The sequence below is a fragment of the Aphelocoma coerulescens genome, chromosome 24 (assembly GCF_041296385.1).
Source record: "Aphelocoma coerulescens isolate FSJ_1873_10779 chromosome 24, UR_Acoe_1.0, whole genome shotgun sequence".
Classification (NCBI taxonomy): domain Eukaryota; kingdom Metazoa; phylum Chordata; class Aves; order Passeriformes; family Corvidae; genus Aphelocoma; species Aphelocoma coerulescens.
Genome location: NC_091037.1, coordinates 693848 through 709220, shown reverse-complemented (window position 1 = coordinate 709220; position 15373 = coordinate 693848). Strand labels below are relative to the sequence as shown.

Here is a 15373-nt window from a genome sequence, read left to right as displayed (position 1 = left end):
GCTTATTTCAGTGGTGAACTAAAGATTTCAGACTTAAATATGCAGGCAGTTGAAAGAAGGTCCTTTTTACAGTGAAGAGACCAGGCTGATGTTGATCAGAATTCATCATGGGTGCTTTATGGAAATAGAGATTTCTTGGGTTTAAAAGAGATTATTAAGCCGCACGTTGTGACAGATGCTACTGACAGTAAAAAATAAAAAGGATGTGAAAAAGTCTGCAAGAAATGGGTTACAGGTATGGATATAAGACATATCTGCTCATTAGAGTAAAATGAAACCCGTCATCTGACTTGAAACAGGATTCCTTGTTATTGGAAACCCCATCACTCTGGCTAATGGGAATCGGTGTTCTGGGGTGCACCTGGGCACGTGCTGTCGGATCCAGGAATTGAGTGTGTACCAAAGCAGACCTTAATAGCAATGACATCATCCCAGGGGGCTTGGAGAGTATCTGGAGCTGAGGGGTTGGAATGGTGGGGCCTGTGGAAGGGCTCTGCTGCTGCACAGTGCCATGGCATGGTCCCCCCATTGCGTCCCCTGTCCAGCCGCGGTCCCCGACTGACACCCCCGGGAACACGGATCTGTGCTGAGGGGAAGGTGGACAGAGAGCAGATGGGGAGCTCCCTCCACAGATCCATGTGCCAGCTCGGGGTGTGAGCAGCGCTGTGCTCAGTGCAAGGCAGGTGGCAGCTGCCAGCCACCACAGGGCAAAAACAGAGGTGACGATGATGGTGACAAACCTGCAAACATGTAAATTCTCTCCTCCTGTGCTCAGGTTTTGGCAGGGGCTGCTGCAGCTTTACCCCTGTGGCAGAGACAGAAAGGAGTGTGAGGCAGCAGGTGTTGTTCTGGTCAGGGAAATACGCAGAACAAGCTCTTTGGTTGTGAAAACAGAATATTTCATCTGTGCTTCCTCCTCTTAGCTGCAGCGACCTGCTCCTCATCAGGGTTTAGCTCCCCATGGAGCAAGTCAAGGCAGGGAAAGGAAATTCCACCTGTGTTTGAAACTCGGGTTTAATCAAGGTCTCCTTCTTTGGGTTTGGGCTGTGGGTGTCCTTGGTAGCGATGTAGCTGGAAGATAAATGCAGATAAGGAATTCTGTATTAGGGCTCCATTAATAATAAACGTGTGTTGATGCTAACTGAGTGTTATTTAAACACACGGAGTGGAGGCAGCAGCCTGCTGGGAGCCTCTCGTGTTGTCAAACCTTCTCCCTTGCTGATGCTGCTTCCAAGCAGTGCTGGGGCATGGCAGTGGTGGATTTTAGGTGGTGTCCTTGGCGGGTGTTGGCTGGCAGTGGCAGCTGAGTGTCGGGGGAACATGAGGGAAGGGTAGCTGACTGTATTTCTGCTGAGGGGCCACTCACAGCTTTGCCCTTTCCTGTCCTTTTGGTCATCCTCGCTTCTGTCCCTCAGTGTCCCCCAACAGCCCCCTCAGAGTCCTCAGCAGCCTTCCCTTCTCAGATCCTCCACACAAGATTTTCTGTCTCCCTGGTGCAGCCGAGGAGCCGCTCACACCGGTGTCCTTGGGGGACGCTTGGATAAATCTCTGACCTTATGGGAGAAGGACAGTGTTTAGTAAGTGACCTTTTACTGTCTAGGCAATGGACCATCAGCTGCTGGAACCAAAGCAAGAGACCAGCTGCTTCTGTTTCTTAGAAACATATTAGAAATGTGGAATAAAAACCTGAGATATGCAGACCAACAGATCTCTGCTGCCATTCCGAATTCTTCCTCACCGGGCTCCCGGCGCTGCGTTCGCCCAATCCCCTCTGGTCAGTGACAGAGCAGATGGATATTGATCCTCAGTGTCCGCCAGCCGTAACCTTTGAAGGGACAGGCGACGTATGGCCAGGGAGTTTGATCTATCAATATCTGGGTAATAGAAAGACAAGGGTGACATCTAATCCCAGCACAGGTGACAGATCATAAATCTGCGCAGATGGGGCGATTGGCAGCAACAGGAGTGTGAGGGGAGGGCGAAGGAACTGCTTCAGTCTAAAACACCCTTTGGCCACAGGTGCAGAGGTTTTCATGGCAGAAAAAATAATTTTGTTCCTAAGATCCAAAGAAATACTTTAATTTGGGCATAACACAGGATTTTTGTCCCTGTACCATTTTGGTTTCAAGCAGTGGAAAGAATTCCCTGATGCCATTGCATCACACAGATATTCACTATGTTAAAAGTCAGTGCAGCCTCCAGTGTAATTTCGGAGCTATTGTCATCTTTTATTCTTACTTTTTAAGCCAGAAAAGCCATAAAGGTGGCAATGGCATTTTTTTTCTTCACAAATTTAATATCTGTGCACAACTTGCTTGAATTTGCTGTATATTTCTCTGAAGTGGCTGTTTCATAGCATAAACTTGCTCCTCACAATAAGTAATTTTTAGCACCATCTTGCACGTTCCCTCTGAGCGTGGAGAGTAATTCAGGGGAAGTGTGACTGCGGAGAGGAGCCGGGCGCGGCGCTGCCAAGAGGTGCCAAAAGTGCTCGCTCGCGAAAATCTGTGCTGAGAAGGAGGGGAAGTAGGTCCCTGTGACTGCTGGGGCTGAGCACAGCCTGTGGCAAGGGATGAGATCCTGGCGGCAGGAGCAGGTCTGTCCCTGCAGACAACGTCAGGGAGACTCAAGGAAATCAACGTCTTGGGAACAGTTTCTGTGAATGCTAATTCCTCCCACCCCTCCTTTTTTCCCTCCTAAATGGGTACTGGGGCTTTGAGCATCGCTAGGGGATCCCAAACATGGCGCAGCAAAGTCGTCTGTTGGCAGTGCCCTTCCTCAGAGCAGTTCTCTTAGACCTGGCTGCAGCATAAAGAAAGGGTAACATGTCTTAAATCTGAAGGTAAAAATCCAAGTACCAGGTGAGCGTTGCCATATCAATTTGCTGTAGTCTCTGCCTCAGAGGGAGACATGGAGCAGCCATACCCCATTCCCGTCATCACTGAGCAAGCTCTGCCCCGTTTGGCTCTGCTGCACCTTGCTGGAAAGTCCCTGTTCCTCCTGGTGCTCAGCGAGGGATTTTCATGGGCCAGACTCCCTAGTGCTGTATTGCAGCTGACAGACCTGCACAGAACTAACTCAAGAGGGAGATTGTTCTAGAATTCTATTTGTTTGCCACCATCACTTTTTTTGAAGAGCTCTTTGCCTGGGAATTGGAGTTGCTGAGTCTGTTGCTGGCCATGGAGAAGATGCTGAAGAGGGAATAAGAGCTACTTGAATGCAGGAAAATCTCAGAGAGGCTTGACTCAGGGTCACAAAGCTGATAATTACATCTTATTAGAAGAGAAAGTTGCTGTTTCAAAAGGTTAGTTGTGAATCTTAATGGAAAACAACATTTTCCTCTGGGGCTGAGGGCCACACTGACAGAATTGCCGCGTCTGGCCCCAGGCTCCGTGGCCTTGGAGGCTTCCCTTAGGGACTGTGCATGAGTGGAAGGAGCAGCAGCTGCCTCTTCTTCTGCCCTCCCTGCACCCCAGCCTCTCACAGTAGCCTTCATGTGAGTGGGTGAGAAGACCATTGTCTTGGTGTGCTTCGGACACCCACGGAGGAATCCAGGCTGGCTTAGGTGGGGCTGCACGAGCGTTGCCTTCTGACCCAACCTGTTCCCTCCTGGCGCAGGACCCTCCCGCTGCAGCTCTGCCCTCCTGCAGCGAGGGCCACGCGTGTGTCCGTGTGCTTTGTGGGCAGCCTGGGCTCCAGCTGTTGCCATTCTCTCGCCCATGAAAAGATACCATGAGATTAACTCCATCAGCAGGGACTGCCTTTCCTTGCCAGCACAATCAGTGTGGATTGTCCGTCCTTTTCCAGAGTTCAAGTGTGACAACTGCAGCTTTTTAAAACAGTCTCTCAAGACTTGGAGCCCAGATGTACAGAGCTCCAGCAGCTTCTCCCAGCACTGCCTTGGCAGTTCTCCTCTCCCTCCTAGAAGCAAATCTGCAGAGTAGTTAAATGGCCTTTGTGTTCCCTTCTTTTTCCTGTATCTGATCCATGACCAAGAGTTTCTTTGGTTCCCGTTCTCTTCCTGAAAAACCGATTGTGATGTTTGTGTTAAAGGGAAGAGATGAAGCCCCCAGTGATGGATGAGAGAGCAGAGGAGCTGCTCAGCTCAGGGAGGAGAAGGAACACAAAGTAGCTTCTGGGGAGGTGGATCCACGCTCAGTGTTTATAAACCCACTTGTCTCAGCTCTGGATTTAACCACCACGTTCCTTTTAGGTACTTGAAACTGATAGATGAATGTTGACATTCAGATTGTGTTAATTCTGGGGATGGAGCGTTGTGTCCCTTTTTTCCTTGAGCACGTGGACAGTTTGTGTATCTGTGTGAGTTGTTTCTTCTGACTCAATCTATTAAGAGGAATTTTGTTTAGGTTTACGGGCTTTACATAGTTCAGGTGTAATGAAAACCCCTCTTCCTTGGAAAGCGTTTGTGTCGGGACCCCGCAGGCTGAGCCAGCAGTACTGCAGCACACGCTGGGGCACCTGTGGTTAGAAATTCCGTAGAAATTGAAAAACCATGCTCCCCAGCACGTATTTTTAATCTTTCCCTCTTCTCTCCCTGACGCTTCCCTCTAGCCGGGTGTCCTACAAGCGGAGAAAGAATTGATTTTGAATGTGACCGCTGCATATGAGCCAAGGTCCCTGGGCTGTGTCCAGCTGAGGGGAACTTGTTTGAAACACAGTTTACTCGTCTGTGTCTGTCTGCAGCCTTAAGAGGAGAGACTGCAGTGGTCTAAGATAGGAAGACAAGTGCAAAATTTAATTGTACAGGTTACAGCCGAAGCGTCCCTCAAGCATTGTGTCCCCCTCACTCCCCTTTCCAGTAAGTGTAAAGCACGGTGTCGTTTTTCACCTTGCAGAGGGAGATTCAGTAAATGAGGCTGGAGAATTGCTTTGGGTAATGAAGGAAGCATACATTGTATTTTCCCTCCTCCTGGCGCTGCAGGCGCCCATTTTGGTGTTTCCCTTGCTCTTTAACACCAGTGCACGTGTTGCCTGTAGATAGGAGCTCACCATGGAGACCCCCCCCCAGAAAGTGGCTTCCTTTCTGTTCCTGTTCCACTCCCTCTGGAGCAATGCCTTGTCCTCCAGGTCAAGATCTTCAAGACTCCCAAGTCCAGCCCTGCAGTCTGTCTGTCCTGCAGTCTGTCCAGCCAGTCACACACTGGGGTGAGGATTTGTCCCTTGTGTTGGGGTCCCAACAGGAAGCTTTGGTCTGATACATGGACACTGTGCTGTCATAGTCCCTTCACGTGTAAGAGATGAAAATCTGTCCCCTATCATTCTGTTGGGGGCTTTCTGTTGGATCTGCTTGTGCTGTGCCCCTCCAAGGCATTGCCAGGGATTTAACGTTGGTTCTCGACAGTAATTTTCCTTTGCTTCTTTCATCTCCTGAGACTCCCTCTTGGGTCCATAAATTTCATCTCCCCTCCCCAGCCTGTCCTTCTCTGTTCCAAAATATTGTCATGCTGTGCGTGTACTTTAATGCTCCTCAAAATACATGTACACTGACAGTAAATATTTACTGAGAAACTTCCCGAGCTGTTGACAATGAGGATGGATCTAAAGAGTTCTTGCTTTGTGTTGCATTTTTATTTAATTTCGAGTTTGTAATTGATGCTGCTCATGGAAATAGCTTTCCTGCCTTGGTAAGCAGGAGCAGGTAGGAATAGATGCCCCAAAACCTGGAGGGGTACACGCCGGTGCCTGTGGTGAAGCACGTTTAGGTCAGCAGAGCAGACGGCGGCCGATCAGACGCCCTTTGATTCAGAACAAAGAGGCAAAGCCCAGGAGGCTGTGGCTGCTCCAAGCCGTGGAGGGGCTCAGCGTGTCCTTATGTGCTCCCTGCCCATCATTAACCCGGATAAAAGCCTTGTTCAGAGGGATCTGGTGCCAGCCCAGGCCGAGGTGCTGGACTCTGCAGCCATCCATCGGCAGGTTTAATGCAGCAGCATCCCAGCGTGAAAAGCTTCAGTGGCTTGAACTTCAAATAATTTATTTCTAAATTACTTCTACTGTAATTCTTATTAATTCAAATAGTCTTCTAAGCTGATGTAAAATTCAGTAAACCCAAGGAACAGTTTAATGAATTGAAAATAGGATTGAGTCTTTTAAAGTAAATGTAAAAAAATATGCTGGCAATAATTGCTTAGATGGAAATCGAATCTTAATAGCTTTGTTAATGATTTGTAGGGAATATTGCGTTTATGAGAACATATCAAGCTGATCCTTGTGCAAGAACCTTGTTTTGAATGGATTTGATAAAATTATTCCCCAGAAGCAGTTAGTAATGTTTAATATTTTTGCTTGAACCACTTTTGAGATGTTTGATTTCATTGATGCCAGGGCCTGGTTGTGGCTGTGCAGGGCACCTCCACAGCAGGATGTGGCACAGGCAGGGTAGGGCTGTGCTGTGATGGCCTTTGGGGTCTGCACCATGGTTTGGGATTTGAGAACAGAATCATTTAGGCTGGAAAAGCCCTCTAAGATTATTGAGTTCAACCATTACCCATCGCTGCCAAAGCTACCATCAACGTGTGTCCCCAAGGTTCAAGAGCACCATGTTAAGGGTGCTGATAGCGTGGTGAGGTGGCTGAATGCTCATCTTCTGATCAGAGGGCTTTGAGCAGGACCAGCTTCATCCTGATCCACAGAATGTAGAGCAGGAGCCAGGCAGATGTCTGGGACAGGCTCTTTGCCTCTCTTGAATGGGGCTTGGGCTTTGTGCTCCAATACGGGTGTTACTGTTTGATAGTAAATCTTCTTGCTCCTCAAAGTTCATCAATCTGGAGAATCTGTCTAAAATTTACACTGAGAGGGCAGAAAAATGTGCCCAGACTTCAGCTCGCTGCCCATCAGGCGTGGAGAGGAGTCTGATGGTTTATCAATCTTTCTCTTTCCAAACGATGCACCTTTTTTTCAAACATTAGTTTCCAAGGGATGTCAAATAATAAAGGCAAGTTGGAAAGAAAAAAAAATTATGAAAATGCAGGGTGACAGAAAAACTGGGGTTTAAATACTATCCCCAGATTTCCTGTGTGCAAACTTTACCCTAATCCTGCATTTTTGGGTTTCTCGTGGCTAAGGCAGCTGTGGAGCAGCAGAGGATTCTCTGACCACCCAGCCTGGGGCCAAGTGCCCAGGTATCCTGGCTGCATTTGGAACATTGCCAATCAAAGTCTCAAAATTTCTCCCACTTTGATTCCCAATGGTTATGGAAAAATTGAAATGCAAGGCTATTCCCACTCCCCTCCCCTGCGTCCTTTGGTGTTCAAGGCGAATATCTCAGCGTGCGGGTGATGTGATGCTTCAATTCATTAGGAGGAGAGTTTTCGGGGTGATGACCTGTAAATGATTACAAGGCTCCCACAGCATAATTGCATGGGATCCTTTTTTTTTCCTGCTGCTGGACATTAATAGCACCTACTGATTACACAGAGTGAGTAACGACTGATTCCCTGAAGTCTGTCTGCTCCAGTCAAAGGATAAGTGCTTCTTACAGCGAGTTGTTCTTTCCAGGTAATTTAACAAGATTTGTCTGTTGGGTGAGGAAGGGAATTTGTGGTGTTTCTGTGTGGGGCAGTAGTCCTTCTTCCTCTATTTCTATCACAGACCTCCTTTCTCATTGCTCCTCTACCAGCTAGTTGAGGGACCCAGAGTCAATGGCTCACTGGCCAATGTTCCTCCCGTGGTGGCAGTGGAGGTTTTCATTCCCAAATGAAACCTACTGGTGTCATTTCTGACCTTGAGTCCTGCCTTTGCTTTGTCCTGCAGGTGATGGTCAGAACTTGGTGACGGAGGACGTGACAGTGGTGGAAGGGGATGTGGCCACCATCAGCTGCCGCGTCAAGAACAGCGATGACTCGGTGATCCAGCTCCTGAACCCCAACAGGCAGACCATCTATTTCAGAGATTTCAGGCGTAAGTTTATGGCTCCTCATTTGGCCATGGCTCCTCCTGTGCCTCACTTGCTCTCAGGACACGGTATTTGCTGAGATTTCTCCTGTTTGTGCAGTGCTGGGCACTTACAGTTCAATTGGTTCTGTGGAGGAAGGTGAGATAGACAATCATAATCTTCTCCTTAATGGAAAACTTCACGGTTCCCTCTAAAAGTCAGAACATCTTACTTTGCAATAGGAATTGATTGTTGTAATTCAGGGTGAATTGCAATTGAGTGCCAAATATTTAGCTGACACAAACAAATTGAACTGGGCGACACCGAGACAGCGCAGTGTTCTCAGAGGTAATCTCTTCAGGCCAAAGACTGAAAATTTCAGGACAATCTGTGCTGCTTTTTACCCAAACTGAAATCTCTCATCACTTGCATGTCCAGTGGATAAGTTTGTCCTGTGGTGACAGTGCCACGGTGGCTGCAGTGAGATGCTTTAAATGGTCTGTGTTAGTGCCACTGTGGGGACACAGCCGTATTCTGTGCCCAGGAAACAACAGGATGGGAAACCAACTTTAAATTCTACTTTTCCCAATTCCTTCCTCATTCAGGCTGTCCCTGAGTGCCTACAGTCAGTGATGGGGCTGTGTAGACACCATAAGCATTTTACCTACACACCCCTAAGCCACCTGGTAATAAAACCACGTCCAAAGATTTGATGCTGTGCCCAGTGGTTTTCTCATGTTGATTATGTGAAATGATCTGAGAACTAAAAGATTTTATAGGTCCAGCTTCAAGGTAGGAAGCAGGATGGAAGCTAATCAGGAGCCCAGGGGTGCTCGCCTTGATGTGCTGCTGTCTGTAGGGGTCTCTGGAATTGTGGTGTGGCGGGGAGGGGACGTTGCCTCTCTCCGTGCAGTCACCCAGGCTGTGCTTGCCCCACAGCGCTGAAGGACAGCAGGTTCCAGCTGGTGAACTTCTCCAACAGCGAGCTCCGAGTGTCCCTGACGAACGTGTCCATCTCTGATGAAGGGAGGTACTTCTGCCAGCTCTACACCGACCCCCCCCAGGAAATCTACACCACGATCACGGTGCTCGGTAAGGACGGGTCGGTGCTCGCAGGGAGCTTTGGAGTCCCTGGACGCACAGGGTCAGTGGGATGGGGTCCCTGTGGCACTGGAGAGCTCCAGCCACCTGGAGAGAGATTTGAAGCAAGGATTTGAACGCTGAGTGCTGATGGCCGGGCACGTGTGGCCATGGGACCGATGCGCTGGCAGTGACAGCAGCTCCTCTGTTAGAGCGGTTCCTGCTGATTAGCAGCAGCTTTTAAGGCTGTATTAATGGGAGAACCTGAATCAGGGAGGGTGACTTAATGTAAGATCTCACTTGCTGATTAGTTTAAATCTTCCTTCTTTTGCCTAATGAGATTTGGGTCTTAGGTTTTTATACGTTGTTAAGTAATGTTTATAAGCAGTTTTACTCCAGCTATTACAGTTATCAACACCTTCAAAGTTTCTGTGCACTTTCCAGCGCTCACAGGCATGGGAAACTCTTCCAGCTCCTGCCTCTAATCGTGCACAGGCAAAAACAGTTTGTTGGATTTAATTTCACTGCTGGCAATGCTGAGATGGTGTTTGAAATCAGAATCCTCATTTCATTCACCTGTAAGCCAGCACCGCATGTCTTTCAAGTGGGAGACATAATGCAGGTTTTTGTTCGGTTTTTTTAAGCATGAATTGTGCTTCAGAACTGAGGGAAAAGTCTGTTTTCTTGCCTTGTACTTCAGTTGTTTCTGAGAAGCCTTTGTGGCATGGCCAGTGTGTGTGCTGCTTTTCTCCCACATCCATAAAGGAGGTGGTTTTGTGTCATCTTCATCACGTACTCGGGTCAAACCTCAGCTCAGGAAGCAGGCAAGGGTGAGGGAGGTTTATTATTAGAAGATGAAGGAGGGGTCTTAGTACTTGCACAGGAAGATTGGACACTGTGACACCAGGGATAGCTTGTCTTGCCTGTCTTTCCTATTACCCTAATTAGGGGAACAAATGAGCCAGGGCGGAAGAGGGGTTCTCTGTGTTGGTCCTCCCAGGAAATTGTTCCCCACCAAAAATCTCGTGGCCATCACCCAGCCCTTGATAGATCTGAAGTTGTGTCTAAGACTGATGTTGCTTCTAATGCTGCCAGCTCGGGAGAGCAGAGGCGGGTGTCGAGGTGTCCCCCTTTGCCGGCGTTCAGAGGGAGCTGCACATTTGCTTCAGCACTTTCATGTCTTCTGTGACACGATATGTAGATTTATTCATGCTTAATTGGAACATGAGAAAGTCTCAAATATGTAGCCCATTCTGTTCTTTTTAGAGAGAAGCCACAAGTGACTAATTAGTCCATTTGATCATCTGGATGGTATTTATACATATTTGTTCTTCATTAGCTCGAAGACCTGTGAGTCACATCTGAACTATGCAGTTGCTTAATCACATTGATCAGAGCAAAGATGAGTTTCCTTTGGAAGTTCTGGGATTTTCTGAAGCCGTGACTCTGCCATAAGAACTCTCGCTGTTCACTTTTTCCTGGGTTTTGCCTTGCTGCTGGTGCTTTGATTGGGAAGAGATTCCCTTGTTCCCATGTCTTAATTTTTAAGCTCATTTGTCCCATTTCTGGGCTGTACCACAGTGGTTGTTACCCCTGAAGTTACAGCCTGTTTCTCAGTATTACTGGATGATTTTTCATGGGATGTAATCTTCCAGCTTTGTGTTTTGGGAGATTCCTGATCTAGGGAAGATGTGTGCAGGGGCAGAGCAGCAGATCTCCACCCCAAAGGATGTGGCTGCAGAGCTGGCTCTCTCCTCTCTTTGGGATGGTTTTGGGGTGGCTTGTGGGGGTGTGATGGGAGGCAGGGCTGTTCCCAAGGGATGGTGTTACACTCCAGGCTTGTGCTCAGTGGCTTTAAGAGTGCCTTAAATGAGGTTGATGCTTGCTGGCCTGCTTCCATGCTCATGGCTGAGCCTTGGAGCTGAACAGCAGGAGAGAAAAATTGCCGTGGAGGTTAGAGGCTTGGTAAGTAATGCAGTGCCAAGTGTCAGCTTTTGTGTTTCCTCTCCTTGTCAGAGAAGTCAGGAAGTGTGCACGGAGTCAAGCTGGATTTTTAAATAGCAGCACACACCCGAGTAGCGCAGGAGGCTGCGGCTCTCCCTGGAACGGTGCCTGCTTGGGAGAGGGAACAGAAAGTTACAACCCTGATAAGTAATAATTTGTGAGACTACGGTGATTATTAGGTGGAGAGTGAAAGTGCTCACTCCAATTACTGCAAAACCACCTATCAAAGGGTTTGATTGATTGAAAGATCAAATAAATGCTGGTTCCTTGTTTCCTTCAGCAGATTTTACAGGTTTTCCTCAAGGTTTTGTCTTGTGTTAGTGATCAAAAGGTGTTTTTTTCATCTGGTATGTGTTGTGTTTCCCATTCCAGTCCCACCACGCAATCTGGTAATTGATATTGAGAAAGAAACCGCTGTGGAGGGAGAGGAGATCGAGCTGAACTGCACCGCCATGGCCAGCAGACCAGCCACCACCATCAGATGGTTCAAAGGCAACAAGGAGCTAACCGGTAGATGTGTCCTCTCAGTCTTTGCTTTGTTCAGGGAGTTGAAGTGATTTATGTAACAGCTGGGTGTTTGTTCTCTGCTGCCAGTTTAAGGGGAAAAAAAAGAAAAAAAGTAGAGTGGGCTCCTTTGAGCACCAGCTAAGAAACAAAGCACTGTGTGGGCAGATTATTCCCTAACGCAGGGGGCTGAACTCCATTTGGTCCTCTGCCTACCTGCCAGCCTCGAGTGCCGGGTTCTGGAGTCCTGCTGTAACTGCAGGTGACCTTGAGGAGCCCAGAGCTGTGCACTGAATTCGTTTCTGTGTGGCTTGTGTAGCTTTCTGCCCTGTTTTAGGTACAAGAGGGATTGTCTGTGCTTTGGGCTGTAAAGATTTGCAATTCACCTTCACGTCTAGCTCCCTTGTTTGTGGAGCGTTTTCCCTGTGTTCAGTTGAATATTCATCTAGGATGGGTTTCTCTGACTCCCTGAAGTCTGGTTGCTCCTGGTACTTGCACATTCAAGTCACTGACTCTGATTGCATGTGACACGCTGTTAGTTTAAGTCTGCATGTGGATGTGAGCTTGGTTGACAACACCTTTGTGCTTTACCCAGTCTGAGACACTGACGGACTCTCTGCAGAAGTCCAGACTCATTACTTCAAACCCACCCCCCTGCAAGGACAGGATAAAATCCTCTCCTTAAGCCCAACACTTCAGAGCATTGCAGCAGGCCACATGCTGGGAGGATGCTGATGCAAGTGGGATGCAAACCTGCTGCCTGGCAAAGTGGTGCCCCGCTGAGCCCCAGCGCCGTGGTGTGCAGGGAGTTAACGATGCTGCTCTGGTTCCCTTCCCCATCCCAGTGGGCAGCAGGACAAAGTGTTTGTCCCTTTCTGCCTGACCTGTCCAGCTTCTTGATTGAGTTTTCTTGTGTTAGCAGTCGAATCCCAGCTTTGTGTTCTCTGGGAAGAGTGCTGAGCTTCATGTAATACCACCTCACCCTGCTCAGTCTTCAGATTTTTTTTTTTTTAACAGAGTAGAGACTGGAACACTTGGCTGTGAGTTTGTGAATTACAGGAAGTGTGGCTTTGCCCATGGGAAAGCTTTTCCTCTAAATATCAAGGGGTGTCTGCACGTGTCACCTGTTTCACTCTCATATATTATACAGCAATATTTGGTGTCTGGGAGAGCTCTGCTACAGAAGTTACTCTTAGCATTTTGCCTGTGAATTCTTAAATAAAAAGGCAGTGATCAGAGCAGAGCTGCACTGTCAGCAGGAACTTGCTGGGTTCCTGGAAAAATCCTTTTTCTCCTGTCTTGTCTTGTCTTGTTTTGTCTTGTCTTCCTGCTCGTTTCCGTAACAGCATCCCTCAGGCAGCCGGTCCAGAGCCAGGCTCCCCTCCCTCAAACAGAGCTCCCACCTATCAATACTACTTTTAGTTAATTTAATCTGTTAAATCACTTTTGTAGCTAATTGTTGATTCAGGAGTGGGAGGGGATTTGTACCTCATTGGTTTAAGAATTTGGGGGTTTCGGGATGTTGTTAAGGGGATTGTTAACCATTGCGGTAACATTGCGTGGACTTCACTTGGCCGGAACCTGACAGAGAGGAGGACGGGATGGGTGTCCAAAGGGAACATGGACAAGAGGGAGGTGGCCTGGCTGCAGGGGGAGCTCACCCTGTCATCACTCTGCTCTCTCTGTTCCCTGCCCCAGGCAAGTCGGAGGTGGAGCGGTGGTCCGACATGTACACCGTGACCAGCCAGCTCCTGCTGAAGGTGGGGCGGGAGGACGATGGGGTCCCTGTCATCTGCCTGGTGGATCACCCTGCGGTCAAAGACTTGCAGACACAGCGTTACCTGGAAGTCATGTGTGAGTAGCAGAACCTTTAATTCTCTTACTATATAAAATTGTGTGCTTGAGCGTTCAGGAACCGTTCGCTGCGTGTTAAAATTCCAGCGTCGATGAGGATTATATCCTGTTATGTAGAAATCGTAATCACAATGTAAGGTAACACTTCATGGGTGAAGCCATGACTTTCCCAGCCCTCTGTGATACCATAAATACTTAGCTTTGTTCTCTGATGAAATAACTCACTGTACATATAATTTGCATCAAAGGTTTCTGGCTGGGCTTTTTAATTGTCAGAACAGATTAAATCTGAGTATTTTTCTTCTAGCAACCTACTTATCTCTTTGAAAAGTGCTTCTTTACTCCCTCTTCAAAGCAACTGGCCACCGTGGCGAGTTTACTGGCAAAAACTGGGTATTGTGCAAGAGAAACCCAGTGTTGTGCACTGTGAACATGCAGCATCGACTGATTTTGTACCTCAGAGTATGGAATTATGTGGAATCTGTAGTAGCAGCACTGATTGAAGCCAGCCTATTTCCTGTACTGCTCCTGACATGTTCACTGTTAATAATGCATCTCACTTCCCTTAGGAGCTGCTCCACTGTACATGACAGCAGCAAGCAGGTACCTGGAAATATCTGTGGTCCCACATGCACCTGGTGGAAATTTTGGAGCTGTGTACATGCATCCCTCTGTTCTGAAACCGCTCCCAAAAGCAAAGTGGGAGGCCGTGTGCTTGGAAAACCGGGCCCTGAGACAATTCAAAGTCCTTGTTTCCGTAGGATCCCTTCAACTACATCACATTGAAAGGAGGAGAGGAAGTTTTGTATTAATTTATTTCATCTGCTTCATTATGTAGTTTCATTATGAACATCTTGGTTACAATTCTCGTATCTCCGAAACTAGCGGGAAGTAATGTTCCTGTAATGAGGAAAACAGGAATGATCAGATACTGCCTAAATTGACAGATACGAGATTTCTTGCGACTGTGCTAATGTGTAATTCATTTATGCAAACTTAATGTCCATTAACATTTCTTGTAGAGCTCCATTAGCTTTAATAATACATTAGCACCTTTGTGAGGCTTGATCAAATACTTAACGGGGAAGAGCAAAAAATCCCATCTACCCTGTTGTGTGAGGGGATTGGAACTCGCTGGGTTGAAAGGGCGTTGGACAACCTTGAGGCTTCCTTTCAGAAATCTCTCTGGAATCCTGGTGATTTGGTGGAATAGGAGAGGGCCACTGTTTAGGGGGGAAAAAGCTAACGTTTTCGCTCTTCTTCCTCAAATAAATCCTTTCTTGGCCACTTTAGTTTGCAGCCTGAGGGGTTGCCTATGCAGTGAGGGCACAGTTCTTGTTCAGCTCCTGCACTGGAGGCCCTGCTGCATCCTGTGCACAGGTTTCTGCCGTTATCACTGATTTTAGCATCTCCTTGGGCTGTTCCAGAGCTGTGGAATGAGGGAATGAGGCACAGAGCTTCCTTGGGAGGGAATGGGGATGAGCAGGAGAAGGGAGTTCAGACTGATTTGGTTTTATGTTCTGAATTAAACTCTGACCTTGTTAGAAGTAATTATGTTCCAGTGTGGGGACTTGACCCTGTTAGCCCGGTCTGTTCCTTGGGTGGGCAGCAGCAGATGGCCAGAGAGGAGCCCCGGCCCAAGAACTTGTCCTGTGATGTGACCTTGTGGCTCCAGGACTCAGTGGGCTGGAGCATGGCCAGACACCTGCATTTCATACCTGCTGCAGGGCTTTAAAGAAAAGGCAGTTTCAGAGCAAACTCTTACCCTTGAGCTTCTCCTGTCTCACGATGATGATTTGTTGGCCACTGGGAGAGCGTGGGCAGGAGGTGGAAGCTCTTGTTCATGCACACAGGCATCTCTGTCAGTGCCGCCATGGAGCTCGGCCGTGGGGGGAGCTGGGGCTCCTGCACTGACACTTTCTCAGTTGATTTTAGATGTGGAATGTGCAGGTTCAGCAGAGGACGCTTCTCCAGCTCCTGTCCCTTCCTGCCGCTGTCCATGGCGTTACCTTGCAGGTACCCAGCTACCGGCTCTCCGCT

The 15373-nt window shown here is 48.1% G+C and overlaps 1 protein-coding gene across 7 annotated transcripts in view; it reads left to right on the top strand.

Annotated features, from left to right (window-relative positions):
* Positions 1 to 15373, top strand: part of CADM1 (cell adhesion molecule 1) — a 134039-nt gene that overhangs the window by 83160 nt on the left and 35506 nt on the right. For all 7 annotated transcript variants that reach the window (XM_068994929.1, XM_068994928.1, XM_068994927.1 and 4 more), the window contains exons 2-5: positions 7771 to 7917; positions 8831 to 8983; positions 11348 to 11485; positions 13178 to 13333. In XM_068994929.1, the coding sequence (XP_068851030.1) occupies positions 7771 to 7917; positions 8831 to 8983; positions 11348 to 11485; positions 13178 to 13333 (594 nt within the window). The remainder of the gene's footprint in view (positions 1 to 7770; positions 7918 to 8830; positions 8984 to 11347; positions 11486 to 13177; positions 13334 to 15373) is intronic.